The sequence below is a fragment of the Channa argus genome, chromosome 3, assembly GCF_033026475.1.
Source record: "Channa argus isolate prfri chromosome 3, Channa argus male v1.0, whole genome shotgun sequence".
Taxonomy (NCBI): Eukaryota; Metazoa; Chordata; class Actinopteri; order Anabantiformes; family Channidae; genus Channa; species Channa argus.
Window position 1 is genome coordinate 12,853,645 of NC_090199.1, and position 20,417 is coordinate 12,874,061.

At 39.1% G+C, this 20,417-nt stretch overlaps 1 protein-coding gene across 2 annotated transcripts; it reads left to right on the forward strand.

The window, feature by feature from the left end:
• Positions 1-8,702: 8,702 nt before the first annotated feature.
• LOC137124123 (uncharacterized) lies at positions 8,703-20,024 on the forward strand. Of its 2 annotated transcripts, XM_067498813.1 has the most exons (6): positions 8,705-9,225; positions 13,030-13,074; positions 13,413-13,457; positions 13,763-13,910; positions 14,532-14,693; positions 14,825-20,024. In XM_067498813.1, the coding sequence occupies exons 1-6, from the start codon at positions 9,175-9,177 to the stop codon at positions 15,946-15,948; spliced, it is 1,575 nt and encodes a 524-aa protein (XP_067354914.1). In that variant the 5' UTR covers positions 8,705-9,174; the 3' UTR covers positions 15,949-20,024. The 2 variants fall into 2 exon arrangements, with proteins under 2 accessions (XP_067354916.1, XP_067354914.1); XM_067498815.1 differs by lacking the exon at positions 13,030-13,074 and having other exon boundaries at positions 8,703-9,225.
• Positions 20,025-20,417: the final 393 nt, after the last annotated feature.

Here is a 20,417-nt window from a genome sequence, read left to right on the forward strand (position 1 = left end):
GGTCTTCTGGGTGGACTTGTCACGGCTAAAAAATCTTCATTTTTCCAAATTGCTTTTCTTTGTCAACACCCTGTTGTCTATCAAAACCTTCATAAAGTTCTGCTGTCTGCATCCGAATAAGTGTTGCCTCTCATTTAGGTTAGAGTGCATCTATCTAGCATTCCTTGCCTGCAGAGAAGGGGTAAGACTGAGTGCCAGGGGTCCCCTGGTAATGATTCATGGAAAAGATCCCTGTCCACTCCCACTCCCAAACAGGATGCTTCCCTGGGTCATACTGCGAGATCGTGGGCAGTGATGGGTGTGTTGCATGGGGGAAACACAACGAGCCAAGATTGGGGGACAAAAATGCTGCAGAAAAAACAAAAAACTCTACCTCAGAGAGACGAAGGAACTGGAAGTGGGTCACTGTGTCTCAGGACTCCAACAAAAAAAATTTAAAGAAAAGAACGAAAGAAAATAGAAAGCACTGGAGCAGGGGAGCAGGGAAAACTGAGAGAGAGTCAGTCATGGACTCCAGCCGAGAATTCATTGGATTGAAATGTGCAGCAACAAATTTAAAGGGAAAGAAGGAAAACTCTATGTAGACACACTGGGGATTACACACATTGGATTACATTGGGATATGTTTTAGCAAGAGTCAGAAAGAGAGAAAAAAAAAACGAATAAGTAGAGTCTGCAAAAGCAGTAGGCTCCTCGTGGGCATGCTTTCATCTTGTGTCACCAAAAGCGGGTGTGAAACAGAAGAATGCAAACCTCAACGATGTTTGCAATACAGCACAAAGGAACATGTTTCGGTATCAGTCAGGGCCTTTTAATAGATACTATATCAACAGTTTCTCACCAGAAGATGTTTTTTAGTCAACAGACACAATGGCAGCATAACATGAGACACAATCAATAAAACTGATGGTTTTCTCTTTGTGCATGATTTTGTGCTGCAGTGGTGTGTTGACCATCAAGCAGTAGGACTATCTTTTGAAACTGTGTCAATGAACTCAAGTAAGACCTACAAAGGGGAAAACAGACACATTGAGACATGCTTTTTGCTTTGCTGGGGTTTCCTTTGCTGAGTGGCTTGTAGCAGCCAATGGGGAAACTCAGCTCAGCGCTTGTTGTTCTGCTCGTGTTTCTCTGTTCCGTTCTGGTCCCTGATGGTTCTAGGGGTTCCTCTTGTTATTGTGCCAGGCTGAGACAAAGCCAGTCACCAAAAAGAGGAAAATCTCACACCTTTGGCCTAAAATAAACGTTTTTTAATTATGCTGGTATTATCTTAGTTAGAAGGAAGAGATATCAGTAAGATATAGGCTTCATGTTTCTTTTTCTATTGATGGCTAACATAATGATGTCAAAAACAAAAACAGAAAAATACAATTTGAATAGACTAAAGATAGAAAATGCAACTCCTGCAGCAGCAGACAAAAGCAAAGACTACTGCAAGCAGCATAGTTTTCCTGTGGGTCACGTCAGCAGCTGTATCACCAAAAACCAAAGAAACCTTCAGTGTTGACTCAGCAGGGGGCTAAAGGAAGGAACTTCACTTACAGGGAGGCTTTTTATTAAACGTGCTTGCGTGAACATGTTATTTTATTTTTTGTCCCCTTTACTTACTACTTTTCAATGTTGCCCAGTATATTAAACTAGACTAAACCATTATTCTAGTCAGAGCCTTTCCACACTTGGCCCTAAGCTTGGCTTTTCAGTGAATAATTAATGTGGAAGGAGTATAATTGCTTTGCATGTGTGCCAGTATGATGGGTTTCATCTCGATTTTCCAGTACTCAGCTGGGCACTGTTGTTTGTATCACTGCTGGGTGAACAGGGAAGAAAAAGTGTTAAAAAGGGACTGGCAACCAAAAACAGCATAAATCCCACGGGACGGCTCTAACTTCTATTTTACTATATTAGGGAAACACAAACCGCTTTGCCCACCATGCAAGCACCATCATATGCTGTTTTGCAGCTAACTTGCTCAAGATTTCAATGCAGATTATACACAGTACTATACATTTTTCATCACTGCTGTGGTGGTTTCTTATTATTTTATGCTAAGGCAAGGTTTTCTTTAAAGTTTTTACATGCTTTTAAAGCTGTGGTCTATAGACCATGAGAAAAAAATACAGAGCGCTATGGATGCACAAGGCTCAGAAGTGAATCTATTAACTTGCAAGTAAAAAATATCAATTTTCAAGTCTTTGAAATATAAGCTACAACATTTTGTTTGCGTTCTTTAGTTTTGATACTCTGATGTAAAGCTGTAGATTTCAGATGGCAGAATGAGGTAACCTAATCCTCTCATATGGTGTTTTTGATCTTTCACTCACCGGCATGATAATCATGTTTGAAAACACACACTTGTATGTGGGCATGCATGTGGGTGTTGTGGTCTCTCCTACCCGCATTAAGTTAACTATGGTTGACTTGCCAGGACTTGTTATGAACCTCTCTTTAGCCCGGGGTTCCCATCTGTGTGTGTGTATGTATGTGTGTGTGTGTGTGCGTGTGTGTACTAAAAGAGTCGGGTCTGTCAGTTTAATCAGCTGTCAAAAGAGAGGAACAGGAGAGTAGGAGTGTAAAAACAGCCGGTCACTCATATGTGCTGTCTCTCTCTTTCTGTATGTAACCAGTATGTTTGTCTCCTTGTGAATGAATTTTGAGTTTAAAAGTAATACATCATGTTTCCCCTCAAACGCCTTCATGTGGAAACAATACTTCCATTAACAAAATAAAAAACATTCAGGGGAGGAGAAAGGAATGTTAGAACAGGCAGCTGTTTGTGCATTGACGTTTGTGCCTGAACAGCAGATCTCTACTGCCAGCTCATTACACACAGAGTCTGAGTGTGCCTACTTCCCAAGAGTTAGTGACTCACAATACAACTCTCACGTCTCCATGGAACCAAATACCGCATGCTGATTGTGTCCACACTAGCAAAAATGTGTTTTCCATTGAATATCACATGTTGTCTCACACGACAAACGGTGTCATGAAGTGATGAAGCATAACGTATAAGCACCGTTAAGCCTGTTGTGTCTGTGCATCAATACATTGTACACAAGGTATTGTGTGTTTCTGTATTTCATTTCCATTTGGTTGGCATAGAGCTTTACCACAGCACATAATGACAATTGTTTTCACCCAGATTAGTCCTGTGATCTTTCCCCAAACATCAGAGAAATATTTTTTTGCGTCCGCCTCCTAGTAGTTCTGTTTGCAAGCTGTAGTCTATTAGCTCAGGCACAGCTGATTTACAATGCTCGTGACAACAAACTGCAGTTATACTTCAAAGAAAGAGGCCAAAGGCGCTGATCCAATAACTTAGGTCTGTCTTAACCAGTGACAGGTGCTGGAACATCTTCTAGGAGATATACAGTGTGAAGGTCTCATGCAAGTGTCAGGTGTCGTTAGCAACATTTGACATGATCCAGGTCCAAGTGGAATCGATCGATTGAGCCGGCCTCACCTAACATGCAAACCCAACTATTGCCTACACTTGCATGACTTATGATAATGTCATGCAAGTGTAGGCAATGGTAAACTCATAGGATCCAGATAGTTACAGTTTCTGAAGTCAGATGACACAGTTGCTCTCCACATACCGCAAGACAGCAGGACATAAATTAAAAACACCTGGCCATCCCCTGGTCTAAGATCTGATTGGTTCATATCACCAACATGACGTTTATATAAACCTTTATTGTGTAATTGGACAGATTGTCAATTTATTCAGCATATTTTGTATTTTTGTACAACTAAAATGTAGTTTTAAAAGTGACATTTTTATATTTGTCATTTCATTGAATTCTTATTAAATTACACAAGAAAACATTTAATGAGCTTAAATCAAATGAAAAGCCTTGCAATTTAAAATACATTTTATATCAAGAGTAATTTTTTTTATTTTAATTTTAATGTTTTGTTTTTCTTTGCTCTCCCTGCATATTTCAACTAATTTATAAAAGACAGCAAAGTGACATGACGACTGCTTTATCTAAATTACGGATAACAGTTGTTTGTAATAAACATAAACACAGATCTCCTACAACATTTTAACAGTAGTGTCCTATCATTATGGAAAACTCATTTCATCAAGGGGATTGGATTTTGGAAATGCTGGAAACTGCCCCCTTTTGTACTCACATTTACTTTTTTAGACCAAAGCTTATCTCAAATGAGCATATGACGGCAAGTAAGTGATTGCCGGAACAAGAAACAAAGGCAATTTACAAGTTTTAAAGCACTAAAGATTTAATTTATAATTTTGAGAATTTCTATTATGGGGTGTGAATGACTGTAGCTTCTCCTAGACAACACAGATAACAAACCTAAACAAAACTGTCTGCATCTGACAGGCTAGATGTTTTGTGTGAGTTCTCAAAGTACCAGGGTTCAATACTTCCCCAAATGCAAAAAATAAAAAAGGCGAGTTCCCAATTGTGCACTGAAATGCCATACTCAGCGGTGTAAATCAATCTGTTTGGTAATTCACAATAAGCAAAAGATAATAATAATAAATTAACTTTCTTATTTTTTGATAAATTTAATTTTCTGGTTTATTTTGTTTCTACCAATGAGAAAAAAACTGACGAATTAAAATACAGGAATGTCTCATAAGTAATAACCAGTATCATTCAAATTTGGGACGACTGTATTGCATTCTGTATTAAAAAACTGATTTAAAATAGATTTTAGGCCTTTTAAGGATGCACAAACAAACGAAAGACCTTGAATTAGACTTTTCTCACAGTCATATTGTCAAGGTCTATTGAACTTTAGCAGTGAGATTTATCTGGAAATCTCTGGTTAGGGATTGCAGTAAATAAAGAACATGTGGCTTTGCATGTTTTAGAATACCAAGTCAAATACAGTGCAAAGCAGGCAAGAGTTACGCAACATAAAGGGAATAGGAGGTTACTATACTTGCTTGCAGAAAATTTAAATGTTAACTTTTCCAACCTGCACATATTAAAAGACACAGAGGAAAAAAACAAACATACGTAACAAGCAAGTTAGCAAAAAGTCCAGTGCTCCTTAACTGCTTTAGAAAATGGCTGGTAATAATGCAAAGTATATGGAATTTTTCGCTTCCCTTCAGGGCCTAGACATGCACCATGCTGTCATTTACAGTGGCATTTTTAAATGTCACATGTCCACGAGGCACAGGATGTGACTTGACAATGTGGTAAGTGCAGGCAGATGCATCTTGTTTTTGCAGCACCAGGGCACTTTGCATTTCCCAGGCTTAGCAAATTAGTAAGCTTCAGTTTTGCTTTGTGGACTTTCTGATGAATGTTACGACAATAAAGGGAAGTTTAAAGTTGCATGACTTGTGTTTTTTTTCAGTGACATCATTGTCAAATTTTCTCACAATTCCCTACATATAGTTATATCCAATTAATTTTTCCCACAATCCAAAATATGTAAATGTAATAACTGTTTTGTTCGCACCCAGAATGCATCTGTTGCCCCTCATCCTGTCATACAGCATTCATTGTGTGTGATGTTGTGCTCCATGAGACTGTATCCACAGTATGACCATTGACATTTTTAATTTCAAAACACATATATATTGTGCTGGTTGTGCAAGTGAGTTTTATCAGCAGCTGGAATAAAAGGGTAAAAATTAGTGAATGTTGTGTATTTCTGCATATACATACATCTACATGAATAAACCATTCAAAACAATAAGATTTTGACAGTTTATACTTCAGCTTACAACGCTGTCTGCCTACTGTGAAGCAGAAAATGAACCTGCATGGTCCCAAGAAAGGTTTAGTGGTTGTAATAATGCATTTTGAACTTTGCATATGTCTGCTGAGCTCAGGAGGATCAAGTGCCAAGTGATCAAAGTCTCCTCTCAACTGTCACTTTAAACTGTTCCCAAACTTTTTTTGTTCAAATAATAACTTGTATTCATGGAAATGCAAATTTCTGTTCATCTGAGGAAATATATGCTTTATACTGGACAACATGCCTGTTATACCATGTTTTTTTATATGCATTGTACAGTGTAGTTAGGAGGGTGTGATGACTGATATAGATAAGAAAGAGACAGAAAGTGACGTGCTGCATCTCACATACTCTTAACAGTACCAGTTTGTAATTAGTGTAACAACTTCCTTGGGCTAGAGAAAGGCATAAAGTAATTAGCTTTAATTATGACATACTGTAAGTCACATGTATGTCCTCACTGTGGAAACATAACTAAACAAGTGGGGTTTTTTATTTCAGATTTCCTCTAAATGATATTGCAGACTTTTGAGTCCTCTTTCTGTAGAAGGGGCAAGTGTTCCTGTTTCTAACTTTTCCACATATTACAGTAAGTGCTGGCAAGGCAGCTATAGCTATTCTAAACTGCCCATTAAGCAACATTTTTTACAGTATACAGTATTTATGCAAATATATATATATATATATATATATATATATATATACACACAGTATATATATATTTTTACCTTTATCTTGGTTCTGCTGTTGGTGTCTGTGTGTGGGTGTGCGTGTGCATGTACACTCTATGTGCTAAGATAGGTCAAAGGAAGTGTTTTTTATCACATTGTGTTATTATGTAGGCAAGCAGACAAGCTGACCAAATATATTTTCTCTAATGCATGAGTAATTTACAGTAAATGTGGTTGAAGTGCTGAAAAAACAGAAGACAAGATGAAACAGATGTAGGATTTATAGAGATGCAGATTTTTTAGGTTTTTGTAAGCTAATACACTAATAGAATAAGACTTGCTTTCAATTTTAATTCACAAAACATAAATGTAAGACTACTAGAAAAAACACTTGGTCCAGTGTCCATCACAACAGGACTGATTCCATCACTTCACATGTTGCAGTGGAATAATGAACCTTTCACATACTGAAGTCACTTACAACTGTTTGGCATTACTTGGTTACTAACCAGTTAACACCCCATGGATGCTAACACACTCTTATTGGTGGTGTATTTCATCCAAGCAGTTTATTGGGTTTTATACTAGACCTAGCGAGCAACAGCTCAGGCTTGTGTTTGTACTGTGAGGTTTTTCACCACAGATGTGACAAATGGGTAAAAGAGCAGAGGGGGCAGTGGGACTACTTTAAGGCTTCCACCCTCCCCCTTTGGCATCCAGGTGTTCACACACATGCAGAGAGACGTTACTGAAACTTTACAGCATTGACTTTAGGTCTAAGCCTTCCAGAGCAGGTGTGGTTTTCCTGCAACAGATCCTTAATTCTACTTTACAGAATCTTTTTTTGTCTTCTTTTGAAAATAACACAAAGAGCAAAGCTTGTAGTCTGCTGCCCTCTTGTGAGTAGTAGACCCAACTATCACAGATGCAACATGGTGGTTTTGTGCCCCCCTGGCCCATGTAGGTTCACAGATTAAGCTTTTCACAGTTATTATTATTTGAACATATGCAAGCAGAATAGAGAAAACTAAAATAATTATATAAAATCCTCAGCCACTGACCCTTCTTTATATGAGTATTCCCTTTTTATTGTTTGTATGAAAACTATTGCATATTTATACCTACATTTTCCCACAAATTTATAAATGACATTATATAAAATAATGTGAAAAGGCAAATTTTTCTCCTTTAGCCTTTAACCAAACTGCACCTTTATAAACTTTATCAACGAGTTTGCAATTTAATGTAAATACTGACAAGGAAAAGTTATAATGAACTCTGAGAAAAAATACTTGCGACCACAAGGCTTCACATACTGAACTACTCAAAAGGTCAACGGCTCGCAGCTTGTCCCTTCAGGGGTTGCCTCAGCAGAATGTGTTCTGCACATTGATTTGGCATGAGTTTTTATGCCGCAATCTTTCCATTTTTATCCGGGCTCAGGGCTCTACCACTGAACCACCAGTCCCCCTTCACATAATGAGCCAACGCTGATGGTTTATTAGCACAAACTCAATTTTTGTTTGATACAGTATGTGAGACAGCTGGTATGATTTAAATCACTCACATTTAAAACCTGTCACTGTGTTTGTTTAACCACAATATAAAACTTTAAAGTCCTGTAACTATTGATGTACAGCATACCAATAGCTTTCATGTTTAAGGGCAGGTCATGGACCCAAATGCAGAGGTAAGGTGAGTATAGTTTAACTAGATTTGTTAACCAAAACTCATTTCATGCAGTTGGTATACAGCATTACATGGAGTTGGGTAAAGCCAAGCTCTTTAACTTCATGCTTTTAATTTCAACCGGTAACTTCATAATATTATGTACCAAAGGCAGAGATGTAATGTGAAGACAGACCAAAATGAGTGAAGGGTGAACTCCAGGTGACAGTAGGCCTGGCTAGATGAAAGGAACAAAGGAACTGCAGAAAGGAGACAGTGTGTGTGTGTGTGTGTGTGTGTGTGCGCGTGCATTTGTGTGTGTGTGGCAGGTCTCGAACAGGGAATGAAAACAACTGAAAGTGACTGGTGACTGCTTTAACACAGTGACTGCTTTAACACAGCATTGCAATCCAAAACAAGCGCTGTGATATTCAACAGTTCACATTCGGCTTGCCACATGCAGTCTGATTAACTTCTAATGACAATAAAAGCAAACAGAATTACCACAGTTTAAAGAACCACAGCACAACTGACTACGTGTTTACTTTTTCAGTTTATGTTATAGAGTGTAAACTGATGGGCAAATAACAAAACACATAAAATAACAAAATAATAATAATAATAAAAATTTAAAAAAACACGGTTTGAGCAGTCTTTACAGAGCCACCGTGTGTGGAGTGCAGCCATGTGAAGCAGCCACAGTGAGTCTGTTGCTGGGAGCTCCGTCCGGCCAATCAAAGCCGCTGAGCTCCCATACAAGTAGTCTGGGGGCTGGAGAAGCATGACATCATGCAGAGCCCCGGCCCTCTCTGCGAAAACAAAGATTGAAATATCTTTTTCTCGCCGCAGCAAACAAAAGACGACGACTCCGCCGCCGACACTGTGATATTCACTGCGTTACCCGGAACATACCGCGGGAGTCTGGCGCTAAAACGCGGCGTGCGGAGCGGAGTCTGGGAGGCGCATCCGTCCGTCCGTCCGTCTGCGGGAATGGCAGATGCGGAAGCCACCCTGTCTGTGGAGTGGGACAGCAGTGATGGGGGCTTAGCAGAATAACAACACACTTTTGCGGTTTATCTTCTCTGTGTAGTTTGGTTCATCTGCCGCCATGGATCCAGAGAAAACGCTGACGTTCTGCTTGGGGCTGAAGGCTGATGAGGTAATGCGCTGCAAGGGTCTGATGCACACGCTGCTGTCAACAGCTGGGCTTTAATGATTCAGCAGAGTAACATGCTTCCCAAGGCCTCTGTTGCTGTTGACAAACATTGGCCTCCGCATGTTTTGTACGCGTCCTTATCATTTCTTTATCCTGTTGGCTCTTTGGACATTTTTTCTCTCTCGAAATAACAGCTGTATTTTGCCCCACTGCAGCAAATGTGCGTGTTTTGTAGAGTCGGGGAGGCATGATTTCTATTTGATTGCAGGAAATAGAAAAGCTGTTTGTGACAAAATCATATGCTAGGAAGTTTTAGAGAGGATGTACTGTTGCATAACAAAATATCCAGAGTATTATAGGACTATTTTACACACCTCTTAAATTTCACTATAAGGTCACTGCAGTTGTAAATTGATCTTTTTTTCTGGGAATGCTAAAGGAATGTTATACATTACTTTATTCCTTGTTTACAACAACTAAGCCTTTAAAAACGTTTGTCACTGCACCAAGAATTTAACCTTAATTAAAAAAAGATTTTACTGCCTGACCATTGTAATAAGCAGGTCTTTAGTCTAGCAGAAGAATACGTGTATTTACTTAACTATAAAATGAAATGACAGCAAGTTGGTGGAGTGGTTAGCACAGCCTTAAGATCCATGGTTGAAATCTACCTACCGGCTTTTGTGGGATTCCTCTGGGTACAGTCCAAAGACATGCAGATTAGGTTAACTGGTGACTCTAAATTGTCCATGGCTGTGAATGTGATAGTGAAAGGTTGTCTGTCAGTGTATCTCTCTCAGTGCTGGCCCTGAGATAGACTGGTCACTTGTTTCTCCAGCCCTAAGTGACTCTGAACAGCGGTTAAGATTATCGATTGATGAGGGTAGGCCGTGAGTACATACTGTACTGTTAAAAGTTTGTTAAAAGTACTCAATGATTTGTGTTCAGCCAGTCACTGCCAGCAGTTCTACGGCTTAAAAAATTAATATTTCATTCAGTCTGACAGTGACACCTTGAACCACAAAATGACAGCAGATTCATTCTTGGTCATAATCTAAGCATGTTATGTACAATGAAACATCTTTTCTAGCTGCATGTTGGCAAGTTTGACTTATGGCTGAATGGCATTTCTGTGGCAGCTTACATATCACCATGTATCCCTCATGATTTGTGATGCAATGCAATGGAGACCATTGAGACCCCAAAGGAGGAAACCCTTCGTGGTTAGTCTGTGGTCTCTGGGGAAGCATAAATGATCTATTTGTATACTGTAAGTGCTGTGTGGTGAGCTTACCACAAGAACTCAGCTCAGCTTCCCTGATACCGGAACATTTCCCCTGCTGTTTTTTATTTTTATAAAACAATTGAAACCCAATGTTGAACTAGCTGAGGTTTTTGGGTGCAAAAATTTGCATCCCCTTATTTTGAAATGTCAAAAAGAGTCAAACACAGATTTTCTTTTTATCAACATAATATTTAATACTCACTTAGCTAGTACAATTGTGCTTTTATGAGAATTTAAAGTTAATTATTTATTGATTTAGTTGTTTATAAACTCTTCAACCATTTTCTGTTACTTCCAGAGTTAAAAGAACGTTTGTACTGTAGCAAAGGCTGCATTAAATATTATGTTCAGTGTTATGTTCTCATCATCTGACATAACAATGCCAATGAAGGCGATGCCAACCTTACCAGACATAATAGCAATGCACACTGAGCCCGTACAAATGTTCTTTATCATCAGAAGTAAAAAGCAAGGTTTAAGGAATGTGTTAAAAAAGATACATAATTAAAATGATATCAGTGCACTTCTTTGCATCCCCCATGCTAAATTAAATAAGAAATAACCTGTTTAAGTAACATTTGTAATAGCTCATTGTGCATTAAAGATTATGTTGATGAAAAAATTATTTATTTTACTCTTTTTAGCATTTATAAATAACAGGATGCAAACTTTTGCGCTCAACAGAAGTTGACAGTCGAATGTGCAGCACATGTCTGTTGAGTTTTGATTTACACTAGCCACTAATCTGGACACTGTACATCATAAGCAAGCACACAATTTGCAAGACGTTTTATGTAGAACTAGATGAAAAACACAACATAGCAAACATGAAATCATTTTGAAATGTATCTGTTTAGTTAGGACTTAGTTAGTACCTCTCTATAAAACCAAAATACTGTCTGTAATGTGTCTGTAGCACAGTATACTGAAAACGGTTTAGTACTGCATAAACTCTACTTACTCTTTCATCGTTGGATAATCTTTGGCAGGAATCTTGAGCTATCTGTTTGATACTCTGTGTGCTGCAGTGCTATTTGCATTTTTGGACCCTGTGTGTCCTTGAGGAGTTATTGGTCTTCAAGTCTCCTGTAATGTTGTGATATACAAACATTATTAAAGCTGTGGATGTTGAAGAAGCGTTGCTATGATATACGACAACTGTGAATGTCTCTAGGCTGGCTAACAGCTACTACTGTCTCATCTGCAGCCTCAGAGCCATGTGTTGAGTTGGTTGCTTTATGAAACTTGGCTTGTTATCATTTGGTACTTTATAAATAGCCCGTGGTTCCAATTCTGAATGCGTTAATGGCTGTGTGTGTACTGGCATGTGTGCATGTACACACAGACAATCACACATGCACTGAAGTCCAGGGCCAACATTGTTCTCTGAGCTCACTACATAACCAGAAGCCAGTGGTTAACAAGAGAGGCCTCATTTACATGGCTGCAGGCCTGAAATTCAACAAGCCAGTCGGCCCCCAGTGTCTCCACATTGTTTTCTGACTGTGGCCCCATGTCCAGCAAGACACACACACACACTCTCACACACAGACATTTTTTTTTCCTTCTACACAGGGAGCTTGCATGACATTTACAGAGGCACAAGTGACACACTGAATTTTGAAAGCTGGAAATTGACAGAATTGTATTTGGGAAGTGTGAATGTACACATTGTTTTAACTTGCACATTACATCATCATATATTTACTCACTAACAGTGCTTATGTGCTAGCATTCAACCTCATAGATAGGTCAGTCTGTGCAGTTTCATTGCCTGGTGAGATGCTTCACAAAGTTAATATTCTTTAAAATAACCACATGTTTTGAATGTACAGTATGTAATAGTTTTAGTGCTTTGTTAATTAGTTGGTAAATAGAAAATCTATCAGTGTTTATAAGGGAATGATTTTTTGAAAGATTTACTCATCAAGATGAAATGATGAAATGATTGATACATTTGACCTTTTTTTTTTATTTAACTGAGCGTAAAATTAATATCTTTAGGTTTAGGACTGTTGGTCAGACAAAGCAAACAATTCAGCAATGCACGTTGGACATTTCTATCACTATTTTCTGCCATTGTATAGAATAAACAATTAATTTATTAAAAACAATCATTTGTTCGTATTGAAACAAATTGTGCTCGTAAACTTTGAGTGTTTAAGCTCATCACTGTTTTAGAGGTGTGGGTTTTGCAGAGAAAGGGAGAGAAGACACAAGGATTTAGGAGTATGTCTGGAAATTGGTGCCTTCTGTCTGCTCTCTTAATTCACAGAGGAGAAATAGGTTTTTGTTCAACAGCCATTGACCTTGCCATCTCCTTGCAGCACCAGGAGTGTTTGGTAACCAGCATTCTTAGACTGGAAAACAGGCATTCAATTGTTTATTTTTGTCATGCTTGAATAATGGAATTACAACAGAGTATAATTGTGCTCTTTTGAAGCCTGTGCTCTTGTCAGTTTAAACATGCAGCAACTATCTTTTGTTTATTTTCCTTTTATTTATTTATTGTCTTTTATCAGATGACCATGTCTCTGCAGGGCCTGGACGGGCCTGAAATTGCTACGGTAGGGAGCTGAACCTTTATTAACCACAACTAAATATTTTATACAACAGGGTAATATAAAACGATGTCCACATAAGTAAAACCAGCCTTAAAGCATAAATACATTGGTTGCCATGAAAATGCATACTTATTTGTCAGCACTTCTGAGTCTTATGTGTGGTATTTATGTACATCTACCAGATTTAGCAAGCTCTTCTTGCTGCAAGAATGTTTTCTGTGGTGTATGGTTTTGTTCAATTTTTGTCTGAGTTTAGTGCGTCACTAACTTGTCTTCCTCACAGTGCCTATCTAATGATAAAGATGTAAAATTTATGCTGGTCATTTCATTTCTGATTTTAGGTGGCTTTTTCCCAGATGGAGGCTGAGACGGACACAGTTAATGAGGTATGAATTTTTTTAAATATTTAACCTTAACCTGCAGCTGCCACTGACCATTCTGGTTGGTTTATATGTGCTAAAGTATCTGCCATATATTACTAACACACTGATTTGCCACAATATTAAGACCAATTTTTGGCAGCCAAGTGGTATTAATGTTGTGGCTCAATTACTGAACCTTTGGAATTTGTATGTTCTCAAATTGCTGAGAATGAAGTAAAAATTGTGGTCTGTCAAGCAGGGAAACCACATCTGTACCAGCCATCATTATTTTCACTCTTTTATATAAAGATGTGGTTTTTGTCCACTAGGTGGTGAAGCCACACGGAGGCTCTGGTAGCCACCTCGCAGTCAGCCCGAAGTACTGTCCCGGAGTAAACAACAACCCTGGTTACCTCTGTGAAACAGGACACTGCTGCGGAGAAACTGGCTGCTGTACCTACTATTATGAACTCTGGTGTAAGTCAACAGACTGACTTCTCGTCCAATGTGCCATTGTGAACATGGTCCTGAGGCATCTAGTCCTGCCAGGGAGCATTATGTGAAAAATCATGACACATTACCGTGTGTTTACTTACATAATGGCTGTGTGTGTATACTGGCATATGTGCATGTACACACACACACACAACTGAAATAAGTTATAACAGTGTCTTGGATTGCGATGGTATTTTAGCTGTGTTGACTGGATGAATCCTACCACAATAGACAAGCTACTGTGAAACAATGTGAAACAAATCTGACCAGGGAATTTGGAGAGGAAAGTTGATTTCAGGACTTAGTTTCAAATTACTTCTCTCTTGTCTAACCAGGGAGACAACCAGGCAACAATCAAAATGAATAAGAGTTAGGGGCCATCACTCGCCAAACATTTGTTTTCTTCTTTAATTACAGAAAATCCTGAACAACGACTTAAAATGCTGCTGTATTGCTTTTTTTTCCTTCTCTCTGACTATTACTTTAAAAATTCCTGCAAATTAAAATAACAAAACTAAAATCCTGCCATGGTCTCAAATGTCGCAATTGTAATCTGACTAGATCTGACATTGATACATTAAATATTTTGTTTGTTTTGTGCAGGGTTCTGGCTGCTGTGGACGGTGCTGATCCTCTTCAGCTGTTTCTGTGCTTACCGTCACCGCCGGGCTAAACTGAGAATCCAGCAGCAGCAGAGGCAGAGGGAGATCAACTTGATCGCCTATAATGGAGCCTGCAACTACCCTTCCTCAATGCTGGACCTCAGTATGTTCATTTAATTTGACTCATTTATATAAGTGCAGCTCTACAGCTAGGTTAGCTAGGTAACAGATTACAGATTAAGCTGATTACACTACATACATTTTTGGATGACTTTTTTACGTTTTTGGTCACAGGCTTTCTGGCTTCCTTCAAGCTGCCCTCCTACGAGGAGGTAGCCGCACAGCCCAGCACCCCTCCTCCGCCTTACAGCTCTGTCTTTGCCCTGCAGTGTGGTGCTATGGGGGGTCCAAGCTCGTCTTACCATCATCACCACCACCGACATCCCTGCCCTCCCTATCTTGGCCCTGGCCCAAGCGACCTGACTTCCTCCCAGAGCTCTGACAACTACACCAGCTGCTCCTGCGAGTCGTGCTCCCTCACGTCCCCTTCCAGCACCTCCTTTTCTGTCCAGGTGACAGATGAGACATATGACAGCAGCCACATTTCCACGCCCAGTGAACCAGGGGGAGACTGCAACATCATGCCAAGAGTGGGTGCCACCTTCACAGCGACACCCTCTATGCCACCAACATCGCAAGCTCCACCAGATGTTATCCCGGCAGCCACTCCAGATATCATACCTGTACAGAAATGTTCCTCTAATGGCAGTGAAGGAATCTCACCTCCAGCCCCACCACTTTCTCTTCCTCTATACTCTCGTTCTTCACATCCAGGTCGCCTCCCACTTTCTCCACTCATCTTGTTATCCTCCCTCCCTCCAGGTCAAGTGCATGCTCTTGGCCCATCAGACCCGCTTGGAGCCGTGGCTATTCATAAAGAGAAAGAAGAAGAGTCCTCACCTCATGGTCCAAACCACATGTCCACACCATCTCTTCCAAAACAGGCTCTTTTGTCCTCAAATGTGGCCAATTTCACACATTCTACCAGCAAAGAGGAGCACAAACAAGAGAAAGAGGTGGAAGAAGAGGAGGAAGAAGATGATGAGGAGGATCATTTTCGGCACCGACGACTCACTGGTGACTCGGGCATTGAGGTGTGTCGCTGCCACGTGAAGAGAGAGGAACAAGAGGAAGACAAAATCCAGAAAGGACATATTAGTGAAGGAAGGAAAGAAGCTGCTAAGGGGGAGGAGAGGGCAGACTCCCAGCATGACAGTGTGGACTGTTCCCTCCGAGCGAAGGCAGCTGTGCAGTCACCTCTCCGCCACGACTGCACCGAGCAGCGTGGCCACATCTCGTCATCCTTTGGTGTTATCCAGAAGCCAAGCGAACCCATCATCACTGTGGAGTCCTCCTAAGCTGCCCGCCTGTGAGATTTAGTCAAACAAGTGAAATGAAGTGCGGTGTTTTTGCTTAACAGCAGCTTTACAGATCAAGACTAGTAGGTGAAAGGGTGAATCACTGAAGGAAAGTCTTGACTGCACAGTTGCAAGCCAATGGAGAGTTCTCTCTGTGTTCTATTTCAGATAAGGAGCCAGCAACTGAAAGTCTTATTTTCTTGTCAGTTAATTTGGTTTGTAGTTTAGGAGAAGGCACATTTTGTTCCGCTAACGAATAACTCGTTTTTCTCCCACATGCTACTTAAACCCAGTTTATACAGGTGGCTCTGTGTCAACATCCTTAGACTATTTACTTTTTATCTTTTTTTATTGCTTGATGTGACAATGGGAGTAACATTGTAGCTCTTTGAAATAAAATTCATAATAGTTTTCCCAACATTGGGGTCAGGGACCCTCGACAGGGTCCCATGAGAAATCAGAGGGATTATAGCATAAAAAGAGGAAAAACATAGCTCTGCTATACAGAAGCCTATGTTATTTCAATAGGATTTGCTTTTTTCTGTAAAATTATAGGTAGTTTTACATTATTAACTACATACAGATAATTCAAACTAAGCAATCTACGAAGCAAAAATCAATCTTGGTCACACTGCTCATGTAGATACGCACTGTTTGTTATATATACATACATATACATACATATACATACATATATACATACATACATACATACATATACACACACACACACACACACACATATATATATATATATATAGAGAGAGAGAGAGAGAGAGAGAGAGAGAGAGAGAGAGAGAGAGCGAGAGAGAGAGAGAGAGAGAGAGAGAGAGGAGGTCACAGCAAAATACTTTTAATTCATGGGGACCTTTGGCAAAAAGGTTAAGAACAGTGACAGCAGTGCAGTGCCAGTGTGTTGGTACTACTACTATTAACTCAAATTTTCTTTAAATAAAGTGTTATATTTTGCAGTAAATAAAGTAAAATGATGTGAATTTTCAAAAAAGAAGCTCCAGAATAAGCGATAATTTATGTTTTCTAACATCTGAGGAACTCTGGTTTGCTATTATTGAACAAAGAAATATTAAAAATATTGGCTCTTTATGTTGTTTAGTTACTTTTTCCTTTCACAAGCCTACATTACTGTTTATTAGGGAAAATATTTTTTTATTACTGATTCAAGGGGTGTGTGTTTTATACATTGTGTTTGTTTTGTTTTGTTTGTTTTGTTGTGTTTGTAAAAGCGATGCAAACATTGACTATAATAAGTGGGCGGCAAAGCTTTACAATGGTATTATGACAATACATTGTTGTTTCAGACTGTTCCATGAATATTCCACAGTATATAATTTCTTTACTGTTTGACTTTGGATTTAATGCATTTGAGCACGTTCCTAGTTCGTCGTTGCCATGTTTTTTAATGCATTCTGATTTCTCAGTGGACGGACTGTCGAGTTTTTACAAGGCAGAAACTTTAAGCTAAATCTCATTACTGATAATGAATGTAGATGTTATGCATTGCGGCAAGAAAAACACTGAAATTGTTCATGAGAATTTTTATAGCATGACGTTTGACTGAAAATCTCTGGAAAAGTTTCCAAAACTGCAGCAAGACAATACAATCTGCCTGGTGTGGGCTTTTTCCAAAGACACTTTGAAACAAAGTGCCCACTGTAATTTTTATCCAAGTCAAGTAATGCTTGTTAAATGTCAAGTGTATGAAGCGAGGGTTTCAAATCACAGCCTGAGTGATGCTTTATTGATTCCTGCTGTGGCTGAACACACGGTCACTTCTCAGACTGCTTTTCCCTACATGTATCCCGGTGGGTTTTATGTACCTGTAAAATCATTCATCAATTAATGTCCAGATTTACTGTTTTTGACTCTAATGTCCTTGATTAATGTTCTTAGATTGAGGAAACAGCACACAGGTTCTCTCTCATAACTGCCACAAATTTTACTCAAGAATGGCTGCAGCTTTACAAAGAGAGGATCTCATGTCACATTTTGCACGTTTGTCTTGTAGTTATGGGACGTGTGTCCCTGAGGTTCATTGACTTGAGGCCACTTTGTCGTGCCCTTGGCCCACCGCAAAGCTACCTTGGCCTGACCGTCTGTCTGAAGGCAAAGCTTTCAATTTTTTAATTGCTCTGTCCCCAGAAAACTTTGCCTCTACTGTCTAATTATCTTTATTGTCAAAGACAAATCAAGTGTATCAAGCAAGTGCATATGTAGAAGGTAAGATTTGCACCTTGTTTTTGTTATAAAAGTCACCTTAACATCCTCTGATCAACCCTGTTCAATGCCCAGTGCTGTGCAGTCCAGTGGTTCACAGGTGTGTTTCAGAGGTGCTCAGTGCTTTGATGGTAACCATTTGTAATCTGACATATCAGCATAAAAGCCTTTTGGCTGCAAGACATTTTTGGCTAATGAATGGACAATTGTTTTCATGTTTCATTAGCTGGTGTATGTTCTTTATCAAAGTATATGGTGCCTATAGATGAAAGCAGACTTTCTGTTTGACGTTATGTAGTTTAATTCTGCTCCGGTTGTTTTCTGTAAAGTGTGTGTAGCTAAACAAGTGAACGGGAAAACATTTTCTAGCAAAGTTTAGCAGTCTCTTGATAAAATATACACAGTACATACATGTGAGACTAGCAGAATAGTATTTAGCAATAGTATCCACACTTTTTCCTTATTCAAGTTAATGCTGGTTGATAGGAAATTAACTGTTGTGAAGAAGACTTTTACCTCTTCGTTACTGATTCCTGAGCTGTGCTGGGCAGAGGCCCTCGATTGTAAATAACACAGCATTTTTAATGCCTTTGGCTTAAGGTTTCTCCTAAGTGCAAACTCAGATGATCTGATTTTACTTTAGTCCAGTGTGGAGTCTCTTGGGTATTATAATTACAGCCAGGTCACATAAAAAAGCTTCAGAGTATCTGAACAAGGAAACATGACAGAACGCAGAAGGTCTCTGCTTTGAAGATCTTTCCAGGTTCCTCAAAAACTCTTCTGTCCATCTTGGTAACAACAACAACAAAGACAATAATTGGACATTGATATTCATCTGTTGGAAGAAGACCTGACTCTAATATAAGTGTGATACATGAGAGACACAGACTGGGGCTAGTTTTATCTCTACTCGGATTTCAGCCAAACTGATCTGAGTTGAGTGTATATAGAATGAGTTTTATTTCTTTAGGCTTGTCAGCAGCTAGTACATACGTACAGACAAAGCCCAAACTCTACCCTCATCACACTGTAGGCTTAGGCCTGATATAAGACTGTTACCTCGCTGAGTTTTGACTGCAAAGGACTGTTTACTTCTCCTTATCAACATAGTATTTACTCTATATTTGTACTCACTTTATTTTGTAATGCCAATAATTGATTAATTGAAATAATAATAAATATAAAACAGTCCCACATTGGTATGGCTGAACTAGTTTGCCAGGAAATAAACAAAACAAATCACCAAACCCTGTTGATTCAGGATAACTCAAGACTGATTGTCCAGAATCAAATTGTTCTCCTTTTACTCCTGCAGCTACGACACAGCAGGAGTTTCTAGCAGTGTCTATATGTGATTGTATGTGGAATAGTTCAGATTAATATTAATACAAAATGTGGTATTTGTTGAGGGTATATTTGTGCATTTCTACCTGCAGCTCTTCAGTGTGGTGTACGCATGTGTGAGAGAGTTGGTGTTAGCCGTGTTGTTGTGGTGTTAAATAACTGTCGCTTAATATGGGTGTTGTTGGTATTTGTTAACATGGTATTTGTCGATATAAATATCCAAACATCTTTATGTCATCAAGACTTTGAAGTTGATTTTGTATCTTGGTGTAAAGCATAGTTTTTTTCTGATGCATACTGATGTAAAATCCAAACAATGAGATGCTGCCATATTTTTAAATATTTGTTTTGGTGCTTTTACCAAAGGTTGTATTTCATTTGATGTTTTTTTCATTATTGCTTATTGAGATGTTACCATGTTGGACATCTGCGCTAATTAATTGCACAAAAATTATGGATTTTGTGTCAAAATAAATGTTAACAAGTGCTACTAAGTACATGTCTGTTCTCCTGGGTGCCAATTGACCACCAGCAATCTTAGCTACAACGAGTTTCAGCACCACTAGGTGGTGTGAATTAGAAACACACACGTTTCAACACGATCCTCACACACTGTAATATCTTCTGTTATACGTGACACATTGTGGGCAGGTCTGGTTCACCTTTATGTTTAACTTAAACGTCTGCACTGTTTTTTCCCTTTAAGTGCATTTGTTTGTCTTGCCTGATAGGGAACAATGTGACCTGAGAGGTAATGAGGTAGTTAGATGAGAGAGGACACACAAGATGCAAGTCCAACACTGTACACAAGACAAGGGGTAGTGTTGTGTGGGAGTAACCATTGATGACATGCAGTCACGCACACACACAGACACACACACACACACGAG